Consider the following 25,379-nt stretch of genomic DNA (forward strand, 5'->3'; position numbering starts at 1 on the left):
CCACACCCTCCTGGGGGACCACTCGATCTGCTACTGGGGTCCTCTTGCATAAAGAGGACCCAGGGTCACTACCTGATCTGCTGCTGGGGTCCCCTTCCTCCTGGGGGACCACTCAATCTGTTGGTGGGGTCCCTTGGGGGATCACTCAATCTGTTGCTGGGGTCCACACCCTCCTGGGGGACCACTCCACTTTAGGATCTGCTGCTGCCCTTTGGTTCTCCTCCCTTGATAGGAGGGTTTTTCTTGTCTTAGGTTTACAGCTCCAATATGCTTATGACTTGCTTAGCAGTCAGTGATTCAGGCCCTCCACAGTCTCAGCTTTCAGTGACTTTTATCTCTGCTAAGCTCATGGCCAGTCATTTGTTGTTATCTAGCATGGATGGTTCACCTTCTCTCAGCTAAAGGGCCAAGGCCCAGGCAGGACCATGGAAAGAGAATGTGTGCACACCCTTCCATCCTGCCTAGCCCCTCTTTTTCTGTTGTCTGAGGAGTGGGTACCCAAGGGTCTGACTCCCCTTGTCAGTTAGGGTGATTATAGATCTTTGCTTCCTAGGACTTTTTTTCAGTACATTTTTCTCACAAATACCTCTCTCATTCAGATATCTTCAATGTAGGGCTTTTCCAGTCATAGTGCTGTAATTTAGGATTTTGCTATCCTTTGATTTAAAGTGATATTTCACTGCAAGTTACCAACAGTAGTCCAGGGGGCTTTGACATGCAAATCTCCTTCCTGAGTGACTCATCTATTCAATGGCCATTTAAGCACTTTCACAATAAGGGTTCTGGCAACCTTTTCAGTCTCATTCTAGGTTTCCTGGGCTGGATTTACTACAATTAATGTTTTATATTTCTTTATTTTATTTGGTATTTTGGGGCCGATGCAATAAATCTGAGTGGAAAACGGGCACTCATTTGATGAGCTCCCGCTTTCCTAACAGGTGCTCAGCCACCTCTCCTGGAAGTACAATCAAATATTTACATGAGGGGTTAGGCTAAAAAGGAGGCACTAGAGACAAATGTGTGCCCCTGGCGCCTCCTTGGCAGTGGGTGCCCTGGAGGGGTGGCTACCAGCAGGTTAGGAAAACGGACAGACATTCAGTTTTATGAGCATCCCTTTCCCCCACCTGTCTGCAGGCACTTTTTGTTCTTTTTTAAAAAAATATTCTGGTCCTTTTGTTTTCTCTGACTTAATATCACCAAAATATTAAGTCAGAGGAAGTACAGAAAAACAGTATTTTCTGCATACTTTTTGGGCTGCTCAGAAATTGACGCCTGCTGCGGGCAGGCGTCAATTTCCGAGGGTAAAAATGTACCCGTCGGGCTCACATTTTTTTTCAGTTGGGGGAGAATAGCGAATAGTCTCAGCAACATGTATTTGCATGTGATGAGCGCTATTAGCTTCACGGGGGGGGGGGGGGGGGGGGGAATGGACGCACGTTTTGGATGCGCTAATCCCCTTATAGAATAAGGTGTTGTGGACACAAGTCCAAAACTCTCATCCGACCATGGGTTAAACAGTAGGCTCCACTGAGTGCACTGCATTGCATCTGCCCCTTTAGGAAGAATGGCACTGTTTCTTTTTTTTTTTCTAGTTTTGTGATTTTCCGTTCTTTTTGTCTGCCCACTTTTAATTTTTTCTTTATGGTTTCTTTATTCTGTATTTTGGGAGGGTTGTTTCTGTTCTGCATGTGTGATCGATCTTTATTTATTTTATTTATTTATTCAACTTTATATACCGACTTTCAAATTAATTTCAAGGCGGTTTACATTAAATTGAGTTGCAGTAGCAACACTCAAAATACATATACATATATAGGAAACGTATCCTTGCACATTTTACATCATCAATAAATTAAATTAAAACTAAAACCCTATTAAGTACAATCATAAATAAAAAAAAAAAAAAAAACAACCCACCATTTCTTCCCCATTCCTCATACAATTTACCCTCTTTCCCATCCTCTTGCCCATCTAATCATCTCCCTATTAACCCTTCTTAACCCTTCTAGTATCTCCTCAATCTCTAGGGATATAATAGGCGAAGTCAGTTAATTAACATAGGCCTGTTCAAATAGCCAGGTTTTTATTTGCTTCCTGAAACTATTGATATTCTCCTCTAACCGGATCTCAACAGGCAAAGAATTCCACATCTTTGGTCCTGCTAGAGACAGGGATCTCTCCCTCACTGAACTCAAATGAGCCAGTTTGGGTGATGGTATAGTCAGCAGGGCCTGTCCGAGTGATCTCAGGTTCCGTGGTGGAACGTGAATGCGCAATGAGGCATTTAGCCATTCAGAATTCCTGCCATAGATGGCTTTATGAATTAACGTTAAGCATTTATATTGTATACGGTACTGAACCGGCAACCAATGCAAACCCATCAGTACTGGAGAAACATGATCAAACTTCTTTGTATCAGTTAGAAGTCGCGCCGCAGCATTCTGCAACAGTTGCAACGGGCGAATAGTTGATAGTGGCACACCTAGCCATAGGGCATTACAATAGTCTAATTTGGGTAAAATTAGTGCCTGTACCACAATTCGAAAATCATTTGAGTGCAATAATGGTTTTAATCTCCTTAGCACTCGCAGTTTATGAAAACCATCTTTTATAATGGTCTTCACTGAAGTTTTCATATTGAGCTCTGAGTCAAGAATACATCCTAGATCTCTGACATCCTGTTGGATCTTATATGTAGGGAGACAGTTTAAAATATCAATCTCTATTTTTTCTGTTACCTTATTACAGATAAACAGTATTTCGGTTTTAGAGTTATTTAGTGCCAATGACATGTGCTTGAGAAGTTGATTTATTGATTTGTGATACACCTCCCAGAGTTTCAATGTGGCTGACGAGGAATCTTTTATGGGTAACAATATCTGGATATCATCTGCAAACAGGTAATGTACCAGTCCCAGACCCGCTAAGAATCTGCATAATGGAGCCATATAAACATTAAACAAGGTCGGCGAAAGGGATGAGCCTTGAGGGACTCCAGTATGGAGGTCCACTACCTCGGATTCTACTGTTCCCAGTTTAACTACGTACGATCTATTAGTAAGAAAAGACTTAAACCAATCGAGTGTTTTGTCTTGGAGACCAATTTCACTCAATCTTAGGATGAGTGCTTCGTGACTGACAGTATCGAATGCTGCCGATACATCTAACAAAATTAATAAGTAAGAAGTATTTTGATCAAAGCCTCTCTGAATGGTATCAACTAGTGAAATTAAAAGGGTCTCGGTGTTGTGGGATTTCCGAAAGCCATACTGTGATGGAAAAAGCAGCTGATGTTCTTCTAAATGGTCCATAAGCTGCCGATCTTGAGGTATTCTGCTAGCAGGTAGTTTCTGTGTAGCGTTCTATAGCAGCCTGGCTTGTTCTGCTTTCTAACCAGAATTGTATTGATGTTTTAGGGCTTGGTGTATTATTATTTATAGCGTTGCCTTTTCATAAATAGGGTTTTTACTATTTAAGTGCTGGCAGTTCGTGCTGTTTTGGTATGGGAGGTTTACTATATTGTAATTTTTAATTCACTTTACTTATGGCTTTGCGTGCCAAGCCTACACCTGACATGTTACAATAAGCTCAATACCATGTGGGTTCCAAGTGTCTTTTTTTAAACTTTTTAGCAGGGCTTTCTGATTGACATATACTATGTATATTATTTATATGCATTGCTGTAAATATTATCTCAGAAAACTGTCCTTTGTACGTTTTTCATGTAAAATCTGTTATCAGGGACAGCTCAAGGTGATCTGCCGCCTGAGGCGAGGGATGAGATGGCGCCGCCCCCTTCACACATTTATTTATTTATTTACTTATTTAAAGTTTTTGTATACCGACATTCGTTAAGAAAACATCACATCAGGTTTCCATGGAACAAAAAATTAGCCAACAGGGTTTTACAATGAAACTAATAATAGAACTAGGAGGGGAGGGGGGGGGGGGTCGGTGAAACCAGGGATATTTACACATGTTCTGTCACCCGCCCCAGGCTCGCAATCTCTCACACAATATATATACACACCCACTCACCCCTCTACATACGTTCACTCTCACCAGGGCCTTCATCTTCACCGCACGTAGGATGTGCTCTGCTCGCAGCACACCAGGGTGGAGGATTCTGCGCTTCGCAGTAGTGCAGATTTCCCTCAGGACTATCCCCCGGAGGCCCGCGGGTCCTTTTGTTGTTTTGTCGGCAGGGATGAGACGACCGCTAGAGGAGTTTGGGGGAGGCAGTTTTTGCCACTTCCAAAGTTTGCTGCCTCATTATAGAAGCGCCCATCTGTTATTATATATAAATGCATAACTTTTACACGTATGGGTGGGCTGGTGGGAGTGGAAATTGGGGCTGTGGCCAGGGCTGAGGTGGGGGGTGGGGGACCCAAGGCTGAAGATTCACCTAGGACCCTTAATACCTTTGCACCAGTCGTGCCCCAGAGCACCTACAGCATGGGCAGCAGCGGTGTGGGCCTTAAAGCCTGCTCTGAATTAATGAAAGGGGAATAGTGTGTTTGTCTGTTTAGTCCTCTACTGGACCTGTCAGCTGGAAAATTACTTATATCCCCTTGTTATAGTAGTGTCCTCTAGGAACTGATCTGATGCCACCAGCTGGTTTCACATGTGGCTCAGGTCAGATTTGAACCATGGACTCAAGTGAAAAGCTCTTCTAGCCTCACGTGAATAAATACACAGTCCCCACACAATCTGTATCTCACTCATATCCTGGCATTTTTTTACGTGTGATGTCGAGGTTGCAGAGATTGTCAGCTGTAGCAATAACAACCCGTGTCTCTTTTGTCTCCTGGAATGACAGCAATCTCAGGTCCCAGGCTTGAGACCCATTTGGTATCTGTCCCCGAGAGCTCAGGGGAAGTTCAAGTAATAAGCTGTTCCGCCCGAGGGAAACCGGCTCCAGTCATTTCCTGGAACCTCACAGAAAATCTTCTGGAGAAACCACAGGAGTACTCCATTACTCATCCTGACCAGACAGTGACCGTCATAAGTAACTTCACTCAGCTGTTCTCTAGAGGGCTCCAGCAGGAGGTGGTCATGTGCGTGCTGCGGCACCCTGCCCTGAACGTGGAGATATCTCTGCCGAGAAACCTTAGCGAGGCCAGCACGGGTAAGAAGACTCCTCTTATGGATAAGGATGGGTGCTTGCCATGAGGCTGTGACTGCCCTACATGATGATGTGCACACATTTAATTTTTAACAGCTGGGAATTTCTCTAGTTAATGTCTAAATATCTCTTTGACAAAAGTCTCAGCTAAGTATGACAGGACCTTTTCACCTGGATTGTGAAAAATGCTTCTCTGAATTATCAAGTGCAGTTGACTCTAATTCCAGCCTATCATTGTTTTGTAAATGTAGAGCACTTATGTACACTGACAGTGTTTTATAAAAAAAACAGTCACTGCTTTGACTGTACAGTGCTGTGTACATTGAGGGTTCTTTATAAATATAATTCATCCATGAAGCAATGTTTTAAAACAACCTAAACCTATTGGGGCCGATTTTAATTCCTACGTGCGTGGGGTACATTTGTGCGCGCTACCCGGCACGCACAAATGTACACCCGATTTTTATAACATGCGCACACTGCCACGTGCATGTTGTAAAATACGGGGTCGGCGCACACAAGGGGGTGCACATTTGTGCACCTTGCGTGCACCGAGCCCAAGGGGAGCCCCGATGGCTTTTCCCGTTCCCTCCAAGGCCGCTCTGAAATCTACCCCATTATGTTCATTAGCTGCTGCTTTCAAAATGGAAACAGAATTAAGCTTCCTGATATCTTACGCTGATAGGCTAGGGGTTCCAGGGAGTCTCTCATCCTATGTTTACTGCTTTGTAAATCTGATAATGCAAGTTTTATGAACTTCCTAGTAGGTTTATGGGAAATTCCAAGCTTAGCTTTCGAAATGCCATTCCAGTTCAGGGTCAGCTTCTAGAAAAGATTCTAGGGGAGATTTAAAGACAGGGTGAGTGTGTGGAAAATGGCTGACGTGTTTCAGGAGTCTCTCCTCCTCCTCCTCCCTCTGTCACCCCGCTTCAGAGTACGCAGAGGATATTCTGAGCATTGGTCTAGAATCACATCATGGGGTCTTTTTGAGCTGACGTTCCCGCTGATCTTGGGTTTTTGGCCCCACTCAGTATCCTGTTGACAGAGAAGAGAGGAAGGAGGAGGAGTTTGGCACTTGAGCACTATCCATTGCCTTCATTCTCAGGTTGCCGGTTTCTTACCATGCGCACATCTTGCCCCAGCACATGCGGATACCAGTAGTCCATTTCTGCATTCTCCTCACATACATCCATATAAACAATAATTTCTCTTCCGGTGTGCTATATTCTCTATTTGTATGTCTGTGTGTGCGGGGGTTACCCCTTTGAGAGCGACCTATAAGGAGTTGGGGGAGGGAATTTTTAGTAGTGTTTGGGTGGGAACGGTCTACGATTTTATCCTTTCCCCGTATGAGAGTAGAAAGGAAGAGAGAGTTCCTTTTTTGATTAGTGATTGTATATAGATTTGTTTTTATGTTTGTGCTGCTGTAATTAAAACAAATGATGTACATATTTTGAAATATTGTTAGCTGTGCTGGGATTTTTATTGGCGTAGGATGACATACACATCAAAAAAGCAATGCAATATAATAAATTGTCTGTTGCCTTGATCATTTTTCCTCAGAGGGAAGCGGTTCTGCAGCCATGACGGCCACGAGCATAGTCCTGGCCTCAGTAACTCTCACCATCCTCCTGCTGATGGGACTCGTGCTATGGAAAAGACATGAAAAGCACAAAAAGACAAATCATTTCCAGTAAGACTTTTCACTTTTCTATCTAAGTTGTCTTTCTACCAAATTAGATTACTAGTCCACTCAAGTAGGACAGATGCACCTAGGTCAACTGGAACATAACGTCAAATGGGGGATGCTAGATAAGGAGGAGCAGAGCGAAGAATTCATTTTAAAATGACCAGAATGGGCTGACCTGGTTGGCTCGATGGCAGTGCTGTTCACTGTCCTACAGAAGCCAAGGGTTTAAGTCGTGAGTTGGCCAGGCCTGGAAATGCTGGAGAGACAGCATTTATAGTCTTTGGATGGAAGGATTTTTGAATACAATGATTGAGCATTGTGGTATAATACATCCTGTTGATGTTACTTTTGTTGCTATTATGGCTGACTGGCTATGCTGCACTAGACCTTATGTGGTGTTAACAGGGCATGTTTCTGATATTTAATAGGTCTTGGATGAAAATTTCTACTAGGATGGAGGGGATGAGGGGATGAAGTCCTAACACAAATCGTGATCTTAGTCTTGGGTTACATTTAGGGGAATCTTAGGGGTGGGGTGAGGGAAAAGATGGGGAGTCTGATAGGCAAGAAAAAAGACCAATTCCTGATGCCTAGAGAAGATCTTCATGTTTAGGATAAGTGGTGTGCACCAGGACCTCAAGGACATGACCTCTTTTGGGCCGTGGGTTAAGTGGGAGTCCAGGCTGGGGGGCTCACACTCTATAAAGAGATATTTGTCTATCCATTGTTTCCTTTATATGGAATATAAACCCACAGGTGAATATTAAGATAATGTCCTGGAATGTATGTGGCATCAATTCACCAGTTAAAAGGACTAAGAGAGTGTGCTTAATAAAAGGCGGGCAGCCTTGGTCTTTTTGCAGGAGACCCACCGTAGTGACATAGAGCTTAGGTAGGGGATGTTGTTTGCTTTGACTCTAAAGTTCCCATTCTCTCATTTATTCTACCTGTTACCCCTACTTGTCCTTGCCACTTTGCTCTGTGTGTCTCTCATGCACGTTTATATTCTGTAACCCTTTGTTCAGGGTTTTGCTGTTTCCCCTAGGGCAATAAAGTATTTTTTAGTCAGGGCCACCTTCTCCATCATATTCACTTCTAGCTACAGATCCCGGGGGGGAGAAGGAAATCCTTCTTGGTCCGGGTGATAGTGTGTTTCTCCTTAAGTGTGGGGATCTCTCTGCTAATGTATTTTCCTCAGGGACAGACAAGCTGGACACAGATTGGGTATTCAAATAAAATTTACTGATTATTTCCAAAATAGTCCCGTATGCTTTCTACAGCTGTACATCAGAACTATTTACCTGGTCTCTCTATTGGGGTGCGCTCGTATCCATCTCTCTAGTTCCTGGGGGAAGTTTGCCATTTTTCCCTCATCACTGTACAAACAGCCCCGGGTGTAGGGGAATCCTATTGAGGAACCCCAAAAGCAAGCAAAAATCCAGTCTGAGTCCAAAGCTGTCTCTTGCCGGTGTCCTGGTCCCTTTGGGGTGGAGAGCCAGTTGGGAGTCTCCAGATCTTGATGTTTCATCCAGCACTTTTCTTTTAAATCTGTGTGACTTCACTGGGGAGAAAAGTTTGATGTTTCCCATCTTGAACCAAGTTCTCACTCTTCTGACTCGAGTCTCTGAGGAAAGGCGGGGAAAAAACCTCCACACTAAACAAAAAGGGAAAAATCCACATTAGTCTAAGTCCAAAAATCCATGCTGGGAAATGTTGTCACTGGTCTTGCTTAAAGGAAAGCCCCAGCTCTCTGGATTGAGGAGGTTGTCCCTCTCCAGAGGGCATAGGGTATTTTCCAGAACAAGAAAACCAATAAAAATCCTGAAAAATTCTATCTCTTCTTCAAAAAACCTGAGGCAGAGTCTCTCAGTCAGGGCGTGTACTGATGGTGTTTTTCTGGTTTTTGGAGGAGATTCCTCAAGTTGGATTATTGGGCCCATATTTAGCAGGAGGAAAAGGAAAATAGCTCTTTCTTCTCTAAAAGTCAACTCAAAATGACCAAGCTCTCTATACCACTAATTCCCCCTAGTGCTCTAGGGATAGCCAATCATAGTCAACCTCATAGGAGAGACTGAAATGGAATAGAAAATCCAACTAAATTAATCCCACTAATGGGCAGGAATCTAGGGCCATCTAGTGGTCGACCAAAGGGGTCAGCCACAATTCTATCAATGTTTTACTTTGCTGCTATCTTAACAATAGGTCATTATAGGCATATACTACCCTCTTAGTGAAGTAATATTTCTCATTTTTCCTCTGAGCCATCCTCCCTGTAACTTCATATCATGAATCGGTACCATGCGTGTATAACCCCCTCTGGGGATCGCACAGAACACAAGGGTACACTGAAACCTGGAGGTCACACTTCACTCTCACTATTCACAACAGGCCCCAGGGCCTGGGTTCTTACCAGCAGGGAGGAGAATTCAACCTCTGGGGTCCAAGGTGTACAGGGTGGTTCAGGTTCTCTAACTCTTTCCCACTAGTACTCAGCAGTTAGTTGTCTTGCTAGGAGATGTCCCTCTAGTACCCAAAGACACATAGAGGACTCATTGCTGGGATGTTCCAGAATCAAAAAACTTTACTGTAACCAAGTCTCAAAATAGGAAATTATCACCGACCATCCTCCAATTATCATCTAAAAGCACACTAGTGCAGAGGAGCAAAAGGGCTCTGTCACAGGCCTGTCACACACCTCGTCTATGCCATGCAGCATAGAAGAGCTGATGGGAAAAGCTTGAACTACCCCTCCCTCACTCTCTAAACTGGTTCTCACTAGAAACAATAAGGTATAGGGACCTAGAGGGTCCCTTACAAGTAGATAAAGAAATGGGCAGATGATTATGAATGTAGTCATGAACAGTGTCTCTAGAAAGACAGGAATGATACACAGACAAATGGGTGAAGGACAAAGGAAAAAGAGAAAATTGAGCAGCTGGCAATTAACTACACATTTCAAGGAATGTGCAAAGGGAGGGAAGAAATTTGGTTCGGTTCATTAATTCATTTCGGGGGCACCTCAATTTATTTAATTAGTTTCAGAACGAAAACTAAATTTTGCTAATTTATTTAATTTGTTTTGAGTTTTACAATGAAGTCAATATGGGAAGAGCTCACTGACTTTATTGTAAAAGAAAAATGAGCCTGGGACCCGGTCATTGAGACCCAAGTCTAGGCTCGAGGCCTAGGCTCAGTTCTGATACCAGGCCCTGATCAAGGCTGGGTCCTGATGCTGCGGCCCAGGCCCGGGCCCGGGCCTGATGCTGGGGCTTGGGCCCATATCCAAGTCCCAAACACTGAGATCCAGGCCTAGACCCAGGTCTGATCCCAAGGCCTGGGTCTGGACCCAGAACTGGGCCCCGGCCCAAGTCCCAGTGATAGAAACCCAGGACCAGGTCAGATGCCTGGGTCCAACCGAGGTCTGGGCCGATGCCTATTCCCGAACGTGGATCCCAGTCACCAAGGCCCTGGCCTGGGCTCCCAATACCCCGGCCTAGGCCTGACTTGGTTTGTCCTGCTCCGTTTCTGGCCTTATTGAAATCCAGCCTAAAAACCGGCCTTTTTGAGGCTGCTTTTAAATCTTAACCTTTTGGTTCTCTGATTTCATAGCATTGTTGGATCTAACCCTTTTCCACACTGAATGAAACGCCTTAATTCTCTTATTTGTCCTATTAGCACCTCCTCTGTAGAGCCTACAATAAACAGTCTCCCATGTTTATTTGTACAGCTCTGCATGAGTCTACAAGGGCTACAGAAATAAGTAGTACAGAATAAAGATGTCTGGGGGATACAAAGGTTGTGATAGGATAATGAGAATAGGAAGAAAGTAGATTGAAAATAAGAAGGTCAGTGAGATCTGAGAGAGAAGGTGACTGCGGAAGCAGCAGCCACAAGGACCACAGAGGATGAAGAGGCCACCAAGAGCACCTGTAGGCTGTCATTTGGCTGCAGGCTGTTGCTGCTGCTGCTAGCACGGGCCGCGGTTTTGTAGACCCAGGGGAGTGACAGCAGCAAGTTGATTGAAGAAATGATAAAAAAAAAAAAAAAAAAATCACCAAAATGACCAATTATGGCGAAAAAATAAAATAGTGAGCAGGCCCACTCTAAAAGAGTATAAAACTTCTATTTATTATGCTGCATTCTGCTGGCTTTCAACCTAAGCTTAGGAGAGAGAGGGATAAGAGGTCTCATGGGACCTTTGCACAGTTCCTTTCTCATATTCGGATCAGCAAAGAAGTCATCAAGGACAACCTGAAAGTAAGAGTTGTTGGCATTGGCCCGGTGTTCCTCTCTCCTGGTTCCAGTCCAGTTCAGAATATTTTACTAACTCTTAAGGCAGCTCCTCTGCATCCCTGGAAAAAGCCGTTTTTTGGGTTTTTTTCCTACTGTATCTGTCCCCCCACACCGGGTGGCATGCTGCCAACCAGTGAAGCCCTCGCTGACCTGAGGGATGGAGGCGAGTCCCTTCTGAAACGAACCCCTAATGCAGGAGCCACCACAGTGTCGTCGTCTTCCTTCCTTTGCTTCTGGCTCAGACCCTGGCCCTGCTGGCCCCCTTGCAGGGCACCGCAGGCTAGAGCCAGCCCATGCTGAAGACAGAGGATGGGAAAGAACCTAGAATGCAAATCTCAACAAATCACCTTTCTAAATTTTAAAAAAAAAAAATCTGTTTTCTCTCGGCAGGCTACGTCTGGGGAACTTTGGAAAACAGAGATCCAGCTCCTTCGGAAGCTCTCACATCCGGATTCCCATCAACACTTGTGTGTCACTGCTGTGCTGTCACAGCTCATCAAGAAAAAACTCTTCTCCGAATGCCCAGAGCATTTCTTCCACGGTTCCCATGCTAAACCCATCCTGTACTAAAACAGGAGGGGGTTAGTGTGGTCATCGGGAAGACCAGGGTCGGATCAGCCTGGGGCAGGTGCAATACTAATTGTAATGGAGCTGCTTACAAACTAGAAAAGGAACTAGCCGAGTCTGTACAGGAAGCTCTGGAATGTGCACTTGGGGAAGGTCGGGGGAAATTGGAATGCCTGTTACATGTGAACCTCATGTATTGCCTATGTTTACACTTGACCAAGCCTAGTGCACTTTTTAAAAAATGTATTTATTTTTAAATCCTCCACCCAACTCAGCCGAGCTATTGCAGTGAGAATCCTTGGATGGAGGCCACAAACCAAGGCTCCCTCCAAACCCAGCTAATGGGAAACTTGAGGATCATCGTCAAAAGCAGACATAAGCCTACTAAATATATATTTGAGCACATAGCCAGCTAAATTCTAGCCTTCTAACTTATTAACTGGCTAGAATTTAGCCGGATAAGTTTGGGGCATTCTGGGGGTATGACTGGGAGGAATTGAGTTAGGAAGCTAAGGTAATTGGCTAACTCTGATATTCAGAGTTACCCGGATAGATGGCAAACCGGGTCATTCATCAAACCGCGACGTGCTGGTATCGCGTGGGTTAGGGCCTTATCCCATATGATACCGGCTGCATCACAGCGGTACAATGCAAATTAGGGGAAGGGGAGGAGTGTGGGTGGGGTTTGGGCGAGGTCAATGTCCCGGCAGCACCGCGGGAAATAACTACGCCTTTTCCCGTGGCGCTATGGGTACAAAACTGTGTGGCCCGGCCGCAACCACGGAGGGCGAAAACACACCGCCACGATCCAGCCGGCTGCACAATTTTTCCCCGCCACCGTTTTTTTTCACGCAGCTCATCTTTTGCTTTAAATACAGCAGAATGATGAATCTAGGCCTAAGTCTGATAAGGCCTCAGAGCTGTCCTAAAATTAGCAGGCTATATTCAATAGTTTGATTGCACTATTGAATATACCTGCAAAGTTAGCCAGATAAACTTATTCAGCTCTCTGGACGCCATATGTTGCATTCGGAATTCATATTCGTCGGGGGCAGATACGTTGCATTCGGCAAGGGGGGCCCCCAATACGTTAATGCGCTCATTCTTATTTGTTTCCTGGCTAAAATTGAATTAACTACAACCCCTCACCCTCCTGACCCCCCCCCCCCCCCCCAAGACTTGCCAAAAGTCCCTGGTGGTCCAGCGGGGGTCTGGGCGCCATCTCCTGCACTCACGCCCTCTGCTGCCGGTATTTAAAATGGTGCCAATAGCCTTTGCCCTCACTGTGTCACAGGGGCCGACCAATGGCACCGGTAGCCCCCGTGACATAGTAAGGTCAAAGGTATTGGCGCCGTTTTGAATACCAGCAGCCGAGGGCGTGAGTACAGGAGATGGCTCCTGGACCCCCCGCTGGACCACCAGGGAGTTTTGGTAAGTCTTGGGGGGGTCAGGAGGGTGGGGGGGGTTGTTTAAATTTGCTCCTTTAGACGGCCGAATAATTCGGCAAAGATTCGTTGTATTCGTGGGGAATCGCGATACGTTTCGCTTCCCCACAAATACAACGAATATGGCCCTATACGTTGCGGATTACCAATACGTTAGAAATGAATGCACACCCCTACTGTGAACCCTGCCTTTCCAGCTGTCTTAGGAGGAAGATCCAGGCTTAGGAATCAAACCAGATCCTCCACATGGCAGTGCACAGCTTTTACCAGTCAGCAACTGTGCTGGCCCCAGGGCTCTGACTTCTTTTAAGGAAAAACTGCTTTTTCATAAGCTAATGGGGGCAAAACTCTTTTGCATACTGTGATCCTGCTGACTTTAACATACTCCATTTCATTTATTTCCTTTTCCTAACGGGTAGGAAAAGGTTACTGTGCAGATGAGCTATAAATAAATCCCCTCTCTTAGGCAGCAGATAATCACCATAGGGTAGGGATGGTCCCACAAGTAATACAGGAAATCTTCCGTGTTTTCCATCTGTCTTTCTATGCTTCTGTCTCATCTCTGTGCTTGTTATGTCTCTGTGTATGTCCGTCTCTCTCTCTTCTCTTCTCTTTAAACTGTACATTTTTGAACAATGTTTGTGTGTACCTACTTAGTACCTGTGGACTTTGCCCCACTATTCAAAGCAACCATATCTGCATGGCTTTCACTTTGAAAACTGCTGCAGGACTCGGAGCAAAGTACACAACGGACATTTGCACCTGCTTCTTCGGCAGGTGCTTAATTCATGGAAGATGACATGGAAAAATGCAGCCTATGTGCATTATTTTCCTACCCTGATCTGAACGGGCTCCTGGAAACGGCTTCTCAGACTGGGCTGGAAAGTGCACATGGCGTAGAATGAGGCATGGAGCTTCAGCCAAGTAAACCTGCATAAAATGCTATTTTCAAATGAAAATTGTCCTCTAGCTTGTTTGCCATGGGGTGGAATGAGAGAAGTTGTCCTGACTGCCAGATTTTTCAAACTTCCCTCCTCAAACGTCTACTGCTAACCATTTGATCCTTTTATTTATACCATGTCTATGGCAAATTCAATTGTAATTTTTGTTACAATGTGTATTATTATTCTAAAGATTTTGTATAAAGCAATGTTTAATAAACTATTTCTTTAGTTCTGGCTTTTTTGACTTATTAAAAATGTGTTGGATTTTAAATTTAGCATACAAGAAGTAGTTCTTACCAAACGTGCCAAAGCATTCCCTGCAAGCCTGACTCAAAAAATGCAGCAACTCATTGAGCTATAGGTAGGATTCTTGCTTTGGAGGCAAGGGTTCAGTTCCTAGCTGAACCTTTAGTTTTGCTTTCTCTGAAAGCAACTGTTGTGCAGCACATGCTCATCCCACTGTCTCCTGGACAGGAAGGAGGCAAAGCCCTGCAATCTGAGAATATCTTTTTGGAATTCCTCTTGCTGGTTTTACCTGCCTGGCTTGTTTGCTTGTTTTTCCATAGTGTGCTGGTGTTTTGTTTGCTTAACTGTTTTTTTTAAATTACATTTTTTTTCTCATTAATGTTCAGTTGATTTTGTTGTGGCTTGATGGAAACTGAATCTTGGGGGGGGGGGCGGTATTCCTACCCACCCCGCTTCCTTAATTTTGTGGTAGGTCCTGGACAGGCTTCCTTTCCTGTAAGGATTCTCAGGGGTGGAAAGTCACACCTGAACATAATTTCTCTTTTGCTCTCTTAAAGGTTATTATAAGTCTTTTGTTTGCTGAGTTTTAGTTGGAAATCCAATAAAGTTTTGTTTTAATTGCTTGTTAAAAAAAAAAAAAAAAGTAATATGCAAACAGCAGTCGAGCAGCTAGATGGGGGTAATCCAGCATTGCCAGAGTGGCAGACCTGAAGGAGCTGAGGCAGACAGAAAGGTATAGAGAGAAGCTTTCAGCGCCATAGTAGAGTGGCCTCACCCTCCATTCTGGGAGCCTGAGTGCTGCTTGGAAGGAGCTCTCACCTTTCAGTAGCAAAGAGGGTTCTGTGGTTGAGATCTGCCTGCAAGCTGAGTGTCTTCCTCTTGCATCAAGGATACATCTTCAAATCTGTATGTCCAGGAGGGTAGGGATAGGCCTGCCATTGTTATTGGTGATTCGATCATTAGAAATGCAGGGAGCTGGCTGGCTGGCAGTCAAAAAGGATTGCTTGGTAACTTGCCTGCCTGATGCAAAGATAGCAGAGCTCATGCATGGCCTAGATATGATTTTAAGGAGTGCTGGGGAGGAGCCAGCTGTCATGGTCTATATGGGTACCCATGACACAAGAAGGTGCAGGAGGAAGGTTCTGGAGATTAAATATAGGCTTCCAGGTAATAAACTAAAATCCAGAACCTGCAGAGTAGCATTCTTAGAAATGCTCCCAGTTCCATGTGCAGGACCTCGGAGGCGGGCTGATCTCCACAGTCTCAATATGTGGATGAGGCAGTAGTGCAAGGAAGAGGGCTTTAAATTTTTAGGAAATGGGAACATGTTTGGGGAGGGGGAGTCTGTTCTAGCGGGACTGGCTCCACTTTAACCAAAATGGAATGCGGCTGCTGGCACTAAACAGTTAAAAAGGAAATAGAGCAGTTTTTTAAACTAGATCATGGGCGAAAGCCAACAGTCGCTCAGGAGCATATGGTTCAGTGTAGGGTACCCACAAAGGAAACCATTACAAAAAATGGAGGTTAGATTGTCCTGACAGAGAGAATGTGTAAAAGATGAGTCTGAATGACCTGAATTTATGGCTAGTAAGTAGGTTGTAAAAGAGAGTAAAAAAAATACATTTAGGTGTCTGCATGCAAATGCCAGAAACTTTAAAAAATACGATGGGAGAGCGTCTGGCAGTAGATGAAGATATTGACATAAGAGACATCTCAGAGACCTGGTGCAAAAAGAACAACTGATGGAGCACAGTAATAGAAACAAATATATCTAAAAGACATAGCAGACTGAAGTATTGGTGGAGTGGCACTATATATTAAGGAATTCATAGTCGAGTAGAATAATGGATTCTACAGGAAAACTAAATGCAGTCTGGAATCTCTATGAACAGAAATTTCATGCATGAGGACTATAGCAATGGGGATCTATTACCATCCACCTGCCAATAAAATTTAGGTTACTAAGCATGGAAACACGATAATGCTAGGACATTTCAATTACCTCAATATTGCATGGGCGAATGTCTCCTCAGGGAATATCTAGGAGAATACATTTCTAAAACCATAAGCGACTGCCTATGGAAGCAACTGGTCCTAGAACCAAGGAGGTAGATTTTAAAAGCCCAGCGCACATCAGTTGGGAGGATGCACACACAAGTCGGGCTTATGCGTGCCCAACAAATTTTCAAAGCTGCCCAAATGCAGGTGCATCTCCTGCAGTGCACACATCTCTTTTGATTTCAAAAGGGGGCATGGTTTGGGCAGGGATTGGGCTTTCCAGGGTGGGGCTGTGCACTTAAATACTTATGTGCCTGGACGCATGCCCAGGTCCAGTACCGCATACGTTTACTTCTGCTAGGGAGGATGTTGAACTTAAAACAAAAAACGGCCATTTCTGACAAGTTTAAAGGAGAGAAGCGGGGGACGTGCAGGCTAAGGAACCAGGAACCAGCATAAGCACTGGCAAGTCAGATGCAAAGCACTGATAAGGAAGGCAGAGAGAGAATTTGAAAAGAAGCTTGCCGTGGAAGCAAAAACTCATAATAACTTTTCAGGTACATTCGAAGTAAAAAGCCTGCGAGAGAGTCAGTTGGACCATTAGATGATCAAGGGATAAAAGGGACAATTAGGGATGACAAAGCCATAACAGAGAGACTAAATGAATTCCTTGCTTTGGTCTGCACTGGGGAAGATGTAAGAGAGATACCCATGCCATGTCAAAGGTGATGATTCAGCAGAATGGAAACGACTCTCGGTGTACCTGGAAGATGTGCCAGGGCAAATTGACAAACTAATGAATAGCAAATCATCCGAGTGCTGACAGAACTGAAGAAAAAAAATTGCGTACCTGCTATTAGTAGTTTGTAAACTATCAATAACATCATCTATGTTACCTGAAGGCTGGAGGGTTGCCAATGTAACACCAATTTTTAAAAAGGGATCAAGGGGTGGTCCAGGAAACTACAGACAAATGAGTTGTTGCGGTCTCCACCGCTTCCCCTTCTTTAGCTCTGAACAGGGCTCACCTCCGCTGCTCGAAACGCCGCGTTCTGCATGCCCGGGACGCCTACGGCTCTGCTGATTCCTCGTGGCGGCCGCCATTGCTTGCCCATCTCCCCGATGCCTCGCGCGCGCGTGCGTGAGGACGCACACTATGTGCGCACAGCTCCCGGAAGTCTGGCCCCGCCTGTGCTAATGACGCCATGCCCTAAGCCTGATATAACCGGCATCCGGACGCCTTCTCTTTGCCTTGCAACGAGGTTCACTACTGCCTAGTAGTTCTGAGTTGCGCTTCGTCTGTTCCTCGTTCCTGACTGACCTTTGGATTGCCTTGACTTCGCTTCAGCCTGCCGCCTGCCTCTGACTTTGGTCTGTTCCTGATTCTGCTACAGCCTGCTCCAGTTCACAGCCAGCTACAGACTCCGTTCCAGTCTACAGCCGGTTCCCGCTTCAGTATTCTACGAACCCCGCCTCACGGTCCGGCTTACTTCAGGTATCGCTGCCGCCCGCTGTCCTGTCATCAGCTGGCCCTCGACCTGCACTGCCGGCCTAGAGACTATCCTTCACTCTTTGGACTTTTCTTACTACACTCCCTGCCCAGGCTTTATCTGCTAATTGACTCTGAGCTGATATCCCAAGTCCCAAGGTTCCAGGACCCTACGGGCTCCTCCTGGGGGGCTCCTGGTTCCCGGGTGAACACCGCCAGCCTGTGGCTCCGCCTCCCGGCCTACCCGGTCACCCTGGGTAGACCGGCCCAAGGGTCCACTATCCTGCCTGCAGCACCCAACTGCAACATGAGTGACATCTGTGCCATGCAAAATGGTAGAAACTATCATAAAGATCAAAATTTGCTGAACATATAGACAGGCACAGTTTAATAAGACAAAGCCAACATGGATTTAGCCAATCTGCTACAATGTTTTGAGGGTGTAATTAAACATGTGGATAAAGGTGAGCCAATTGATACAGTGTATATGGATTTCCAGACAGCATTTCACAAAAATTCCTCATGAGCGACTTCTTAGGAAATTAAAAGGTTTTGGGATGGGGCAGTGTCCTATTGAGGATCTGGAACTGGTTAAAAGTAGAAAAGGTGAATAGTGGAGTACCCCAGGGATCTGGGGTATAAATGACCTGGAAATGAGTATGAGTGAGGTGACCAAATTTGCCAATGACACAAAATTATTCAAAGAAGTTAAATCAGAAGAGGATTGTGAGAAATTGCAAGAAGACCTTGCAAAACTGGGCATGCAAATGGCAAATGAAATTTAATGTGGACAAGTGCAAAGTGATGCACTTAGGGAAGAGTAACCCAAATTATAGCTACACAATGCAAGGCTCCACATTAGGAGTCAGCACTCAGGAAAAGGATCTAGGTGTCATCGTTGATAAGGACCAGCAGGCTGACAGCGTTAATGCAACCGATAGATGACTAAGCGACAGCAGGGTAACCCACCTGCAGCAAACCTTCGGGATGTGGGTATTGTGGTAATAAGTGAGAGAACAATGTCCAGCATAGAGAAAAACATGTAAGGCCTTTTACGCAGAACAGTGTCTTTCAAGTAAAAGGTGAAACACAGCAAGTAAACTGGATATGTTGGAGGAAATAGAGTCAGATGATACAGACTTGTTCAGCATTGATGGGATCTTCTGAAAGGAAGGCTCAGGCACTATGCAAACAGGACACAAATGGCTTGCAAATTTCAGATTAAATAATATACCACAATACTGTCAGATGGACTCTGGGGTGATATGCAATGCCATGTGTCTGAAAGGCAAGATGCAGTAGAGCACAACTAAAACTGAATGGCACCAAATTGAAACTACGGCATATTCAGCAGAGCTCATGATGTACAGTGCAGCATACATGGATGTACTGTTGAGATTGAGTTTGAGTCCATTTTGAGCTTAATCCCAGTATTTTATCAATCCAATGTGCTCCATGCCATATACCAGTGGCACAAAGACAGAGAGAAAAGCACAGCCAGACAGATCTGAAGCTGATGGTCATCTCACATTGGTGACTGAATCAACTGACATGGCTATAGTAAGGAAGCTGATAAAGCTGAGAATCTGTATTGATCCAAAATTTCTAAACCTATCGCTGATGAGAACTCACTACATCATGCCAATGCTTGAAGATGTCTTTTATACAAGCTACCTAAGGCTTGCGTGTTTAAGAAGTCCTATTGCATGCTCCCAAGCATCAGAGCATGTTGCTTACATTGCAGCATTACAAATTTAATGTCGTTTATAAACCAGGCCTTGAGATATATATCAGTGATACACGTAGCAGAGCTACAACAGAACAGTACCAGCAGCCCAGTGCAGGGTCTGAACATTTCAAGGTTTGCTGGGTACAACAAGAACAAAAGAACATTGCACATATCAATCAAGCACATTATCTGAATGTCGTGGACCAAAGATTACATCGGATCATACAGCACATTGCAGGAGATGAGACCAAGCAGGCACTGAAGTTTGTGCTTCTGAATGTTTGACCAGAAAAGGAGGAATACCGATCATTCAGGGATAAAGTCAGCATACAAAATGGCATTCTGTGCAAAGGATCAAGGGTCATTATAGCCAAATTGCTGTGATCAGCGATGCTAACATGTGTATATATTCCTGCCAGATCGGCAGGGGAGTATGTTGCAGGAAGTTGTGATACCCTATGCAAGGTGCGAGCAGTTATGTGATACCCTATGCAAGGTGCGAGCAAAGAACTATACAGCAATTGTTCTACCTGTAACGAATATGCGCAGAAACGGCAGAAGGAAATCATGATGTTGCAGACTATCAGCATGGATTTATTCAACCATATTGGGGAAGTATCCCTTTGACAGCTGATCATTGTTCAGACTTCTGGGAAACTGAACTGCTCCCAGACATGTTTGCAGAAGTCACAGTCAACTGTTGCATGATCCAGTTTGCTTTTTTTTTTTTTTTTTTTTTTAAGCAAATGCTGGTCTGCAAAGGACTAGGAGTGCCACAGTGATTATTGGCACAAGTTTGATTTTTTTTGTGTCAAATATGCAGGAAAGCAATTTCGTAAACTAGAAAAAGACTTGTCAGGACCCATAAGAAGTGATTTGTGAGCTTACTGTGGGTGTACGTAGACTTCTTATTGCGTTCAAAGCATACTGCAAGACTGAACTGAGCTTCCTTTAGGATGCACCCGCCGCTGGACACTCAGAATTGTTTTCCGTTTTGGGAGAGAAGGTTCATTTGGAAACACAATTGTCAGTGGCCGAAGGATAACAGACTTGTTTAGGTTTGCTATGAATTGCAAGACACAAACTCAGTTTGAAACTTGTGAAGTTTTTCATGTGGTCAGCAGTTTCTATGAAAACTGCAGCCTGTGTGTGTGTGTGTGTGTGTGCTTTTTGTTGACTTTTCAGAAGTGCAAATTGTCTTCATGGGAAGGAGGCTGCTGACATTGTGTACTTTTAGTTGAGGAGGAATACCCCCCTTTAGAGCTGCCTGGTTATTTACCATAGCTGAGTTTGTCCTAAGAAGGAGGTGGCTTTGTAGCTGGGCTGAGGGCCAGTTAAGTTTCAAGATTTATGCAAGTAAACAGGATAGATAGTCCCCTTTTGCACTTACCTCTTGTGGGCACTCCAGGCAGACGGGGTCGTTTTTTATTTTGTTACGGCAGACCAGAGCCAGCCCCAGTTCTGTCTTTCAGACACGTGACGTGCCAGTCTGTTCTGCAGACCAGTAGCTTGGAACAGGTTTTTGTTGGGTCTTTTTCATTATTGCATTTTCTGAAATCCAAGGTTTTCACACGGATGAGACTGTTTATCGTAAGTTCGGGAGTGTCATCCAGAGCTAAACCAGCTATGAACTGGAAGCAGGGGCGTAGGGTGACTGCTGAAGTTGTGGTGCATGAGGAAGTTTGCTACTGCCATGTGATCGACTCTCTGAGCTGCCTCCCTAGCCTGACATCATCAATAAAGGCCGGGCTCAAAATGACGCTCTTGACATGCGTTTAACACGTGTGCTACTGATCCGGCCTTGGATGATGATGTCAGGTTGCGGGAGGGCAGTACAGACTGTTGGCAGCACAGAGCAGGTGCAGAGTTTTACTTTATCGGTAACGGATGCCGGCAGCTGGGAACAGCTCACGGCAATCTGCTGCCTGTGGCGAGGGACAGGACAGGATGAGATGCCACCCCCTCCGCTGCCGCCCCTGCTAAGGTACCCAGAAGGGATGCGCTCTCCGAGAGCCAGCCCACACCAACGCGCCATACAAAAGAAAGTTCAAATTCTGCTATCGCCTCAGTAACAGCCACACCAACACCTTTCACTGCCAGAAACCTTTTGACCTAACACTTGGAACTTTTGATTTTCCGTCACCCTGAGATTGCTGTGGATTAGTGGAGGGGAGCAGGGAACACACAAACTTTCTCCTCTCTCACATACACACAAAACCCTTCAACCCTCTCTTCTTCTTACTCCCACCTCATTTCCTCTCACTCATCCCTCACACCTTCCCTCCCTCTTGCTCACCACCGCGTAGTTTCTCCTCTCACTGGGGAGGGATGGGAACTCCTCTTGCCTATCACCACAGGGCGCTGCTGTGCTGGGCCAGTGCTAGCTTTCTTGCTGCCCTCTATGAACAATTGCTTTACTGGTCCCTCCGTTTTTTTAAAAAAGTGTTTAATGTGTAATTTTTTTTCTAATCAGCGCCAGTGCAAGGGTATTAGACATGCTAAGTGAATCTTACAGCTTTGTGCCTGGCTCTCTCTGCACACAATTTAAAATTATGCATTTATAATACAAGATTTTATATGAAAAGGGACCCTCAAAGTGCAGTCTTTTGAAGTAAAAGTATCACAACAGCATGTATATTTTATTTACATGCACTGCTGTGGTGTCAGCCAGAAAACCCTGCGTAAAAGTCAAAAGACACTTGGAATACATTTGGTATTAGAAACAATTATAACACGTGTTAGGTGTAGGCTTGGTCCTCAGAAAGCCATGAGCAAACTAAATTTACAATTACAATGTAATAAACTTCCCATACAAAACAGTGCAAGCTGCCAATCACTCAGTTACAATACCACCTATGAAAAGGCAACACTGTAAATATTACAGCAGGTCCTAAAGCACCAATACACCTCCTATTAGGAAAACAAACAAGCAAAGCTGCTATAGATCCCTACATAGAAATGACATGTTAGCAGAATACTTAAACTCACTCACACATGCCGAACATAGACAGACCCTCACCAAATACAGAATAAAGTTGCCATAAAGTATAAATGGAAAAGTGCAGACAAAAACTGAACTGGAAACCCCAACAAGTAATGCACCAATGGAAAAACAGAAACATCACAATTCCTCAGAAAAACATCAAGCAATAAAATTAAGAAATATAAAGCATCAATAATACACATAAAAAGAATTAATATTTCAAAACAGCTGATGAACAGAACTCATATTTTTTTTAAATTTCCCCAAAACACCAATAAAATATTTCAAAACATCATACAGATCAAATAACACTCGACCGTCGCCCATATGACATAGTGAGGGCAAAGGTAGCACCGGCGCCATTTTGAAGATTGGCAATACGGCCCGCGTGCAGGAGGTCGCTCCCGGACCCCTGCTGGACTTTTGGCAAGTCTTGTGGGGGTCAGGAGGCCCCCCCAAGCTGGCCAAAAGTCCCTGGGGGTCCAGCGGGGGTCCGGGGGCGATCTCCTGCACGCGTGACGTCGGGAGCCAGGAACCAAAATGGCGCCGGCGCTACCTTTGCCCTGTCATATGATAAGGGCAAAGGGCCACCGGCGCCATTTCTCTTAACGCAGCCGTGGCCAGAGAGAGCTGGAGATCGCGCCGGGACCCCCCACTGGACCCCAGGTAATTTAAAACATTTTGGAGGGGTTCGGGAGGGTGGGGGATTTGTTTTAAAGGTTCGGGGTGGGTTTTAGGGTTTTTTTGGTGTGCCGGTTTTCCCGCCCTCCCCCGATTTACGATTTTTAACGATTTTTTAAAAAAAAACCACACGACGATCAGATTTCCCCCCCCCCAGCCAAAATTGATCGTTAAGACGATCGATCACACGATTCACACCCCTAGAATATATACAAGACCCCAGTATAGAGATCCCCAGGGTAGGGCGAGCAGACCCTCGAGGAGCGAGTAACTGATCCCTGAGAGCTGGGAGGCTTGTAGATGATGTACTCACGCAGCGGTTCCTCGGAGATGGCACTGGGGCTGGATCGGAGGCAGGCCCTCGGAGCGAGTACCTGGTTCCAGGGAACAGCTCTGAGGTGAAGATGGTAGTACTCACTGGTGTTGAAGATAGCGAATCCTTCCAGGCAGAAGAGAAGGTAGGAGCAGGCAGTGAGTCAGGGAACATGGGCCCTTGAGGAGTGAGTACCAGTTTCCTGATAGCAACCTGAAAAGCAAGTGAGGCCCCCGAGGAGCGGGTACCCTGTTAGCGTTAGAGAGCCCAATACAGATTGGAGAGGCAGAGTAGCTGGGTACGGAGAGCGAATCCCATCCGTAGGATTCCCGTAGGATTACCCCCTTGCTAACTCAAAGGCTAGCAAACATCGTAGGCTTTAAATATCTGGGCATTGTGACGTCATCACGGGGGGATGCCCCAGAGGTTCGCGCCAAGTAGGAAATAAGAAGAAGGCTGCGCGACGCATGGTACAAGCGGAGCATGGTGGGAGGCAGCACCCAAGCCGGTCCAGGGACGCTGGAGAGGATGGCTGGCAGACGCCACGGTAGCCAGGCGTCCATCCGCAGCATGAGGAGGAGCAAACAAAGAGAGGTAGGCGGAGTGAAGCCATCGGAAAGGGATGTTTGCAACACTTACCAAAGCTCTCTGTCTTGTACACTTCCTCCTAGCACCTGCTTGCTTGTCACCAGTAGAGATGGGTTGCTGGCTGAGATGCAACCTTCTCTTTACAGGTCTCCTGGCAAGCCATCTCTCTCCATTGCAATCTACCCTAAATTCAGCGGCATGATTTAGCTTTTTCCAAAGTTGCTACACTCACATAACCCCTCTTCTGAAGTCACTGCATTGGCTCCCTATCTGCTCCCGCATATACAGTTCAAGCTCTTCTTTCTCACCTACAAATGCCTTCACTCTGTAGCACCTCACTACCTCTCCTATCTCTCCCTATACCCCTCCTCGTGCACCCCGCTCATCAGGCAAGTCACTCTCATCCATGCCCTTCCTCTCTATCACCAATTCCAGACTCCATGCTTTCCACCTGGCTGGCTGTGTGCTTGGAATAGTCCTTCCTGAACTGGTGCGTCATGCTCCCTCTCTCTGTATATTTAAATCCCATCTAAAGACCCACCTTTTTGAAGCTGCTTTTAATTCTTAGACCTGATTGTCTATTTTTAGCCTCATTAACTTTCTTTTCTTTACTTTCTTTTTTAACCATTGTCTTGCTTTATGAAATATCTCAAGTCTCTTGTCCTGTTTGTCTTATTAGATTGTAAGCCCTATTGAGCAGGGACTGTCTTTTTTGGGGGGTTTGTACAGCACTGCGTATGTCGTATAGTGCTATAGAAATGTGTAGTAGTAGTAGTAGTTAGAGATGTGAATCGTGTCCTCGATCGTCTTAACGATCGATTTCGGCTGGGAGGGGGAGGGAATCGTATTGTTGCCGTTTGGGTGTGTAAACTATTGTGAAAATCGTTAAAATCGTGAGCCGACACACTAAAAACCCCCTAAAACCCACCCCCGACCCTTTAAATTAAATCCCCCACCCTCCCGAACCCCCCCTCCAAATGCTTTAAATAACCTGGGGATCCAGCGGTGGTCCAGAACGGCGGCGGTCCGGAACGGCCCCCTCAATTGAATCCTGTTGTCTTCAGCCGGCGCCATTTTGCAAAATGGCCGCCGCAAAATGGCGGCGGCCATAGACAAAAATGATTCGACGCAGGAGGTCATTCCGGACCCCCGCTGGACTTTTGGCAAGTCTTGTGGGGGTCAGGAGGCCCCCCCCAGGCTGGCCAAAAGTTCCTGGGAGTCCAGCGGGGTTCAGGAAGCGATTTCTTGCCGCAAATCGTTTTCCGTACGGAAAATGGCGCCGGCAGGA

General features: G+C 45.4%; 1 protein-coding gene across 3 annotated transcripts in view; it reads left to right on the forward strand.

The window, feature by feature from the left end:
* Positions 1-12,334, forward strand: part of LOC115076798 (OX-2 membrane glycoprotein-like) — a 43,054-nt gene extending 30,720 nt beyond the window's left edge. For all 3 annotated transcript variants that reach the window (XM_029578692.1, XM_029578693.1, XM_029578691.1), the window contains 3 exons: positions 4,820-5,128; positions 6,689-6,818; positions 11,499-12,334. In XM_029578692.1, the coding sequence (XP_029434552.1) occupies positions 4,820-5,128; positions 6,689-6,818; positions 11,499-11,694 (635 nt within the window). In that variant the 3' untranslated portion in view covers positions 11,695-12,334. The remainder of the gene's footprint in view (positions 1-4,819; positions 5,129-6,688; positions 6,819-11,498) is intronic.
* The last annotated feature ends 13,045 nt before the right edge of the window (positions 12,335-25,379 follow it).

Source organism: Rhinatrema bivittatum, chromosome 15 (genome assembly GCF_901001135.1).
Source record: "Rhinatrema bivittatum chromosome 15, aRhiBiv1.1, whole genome shotgun sequence".
In the NCBI taxonomy this organism is placed as follows: domain Eukaryota; kingdom Metazoa; phylum Chordata; class Amphibia; order Gymnophiona; family Rhinatrematidae; genus Rhinatrema; species Rhinatrema bivittatum.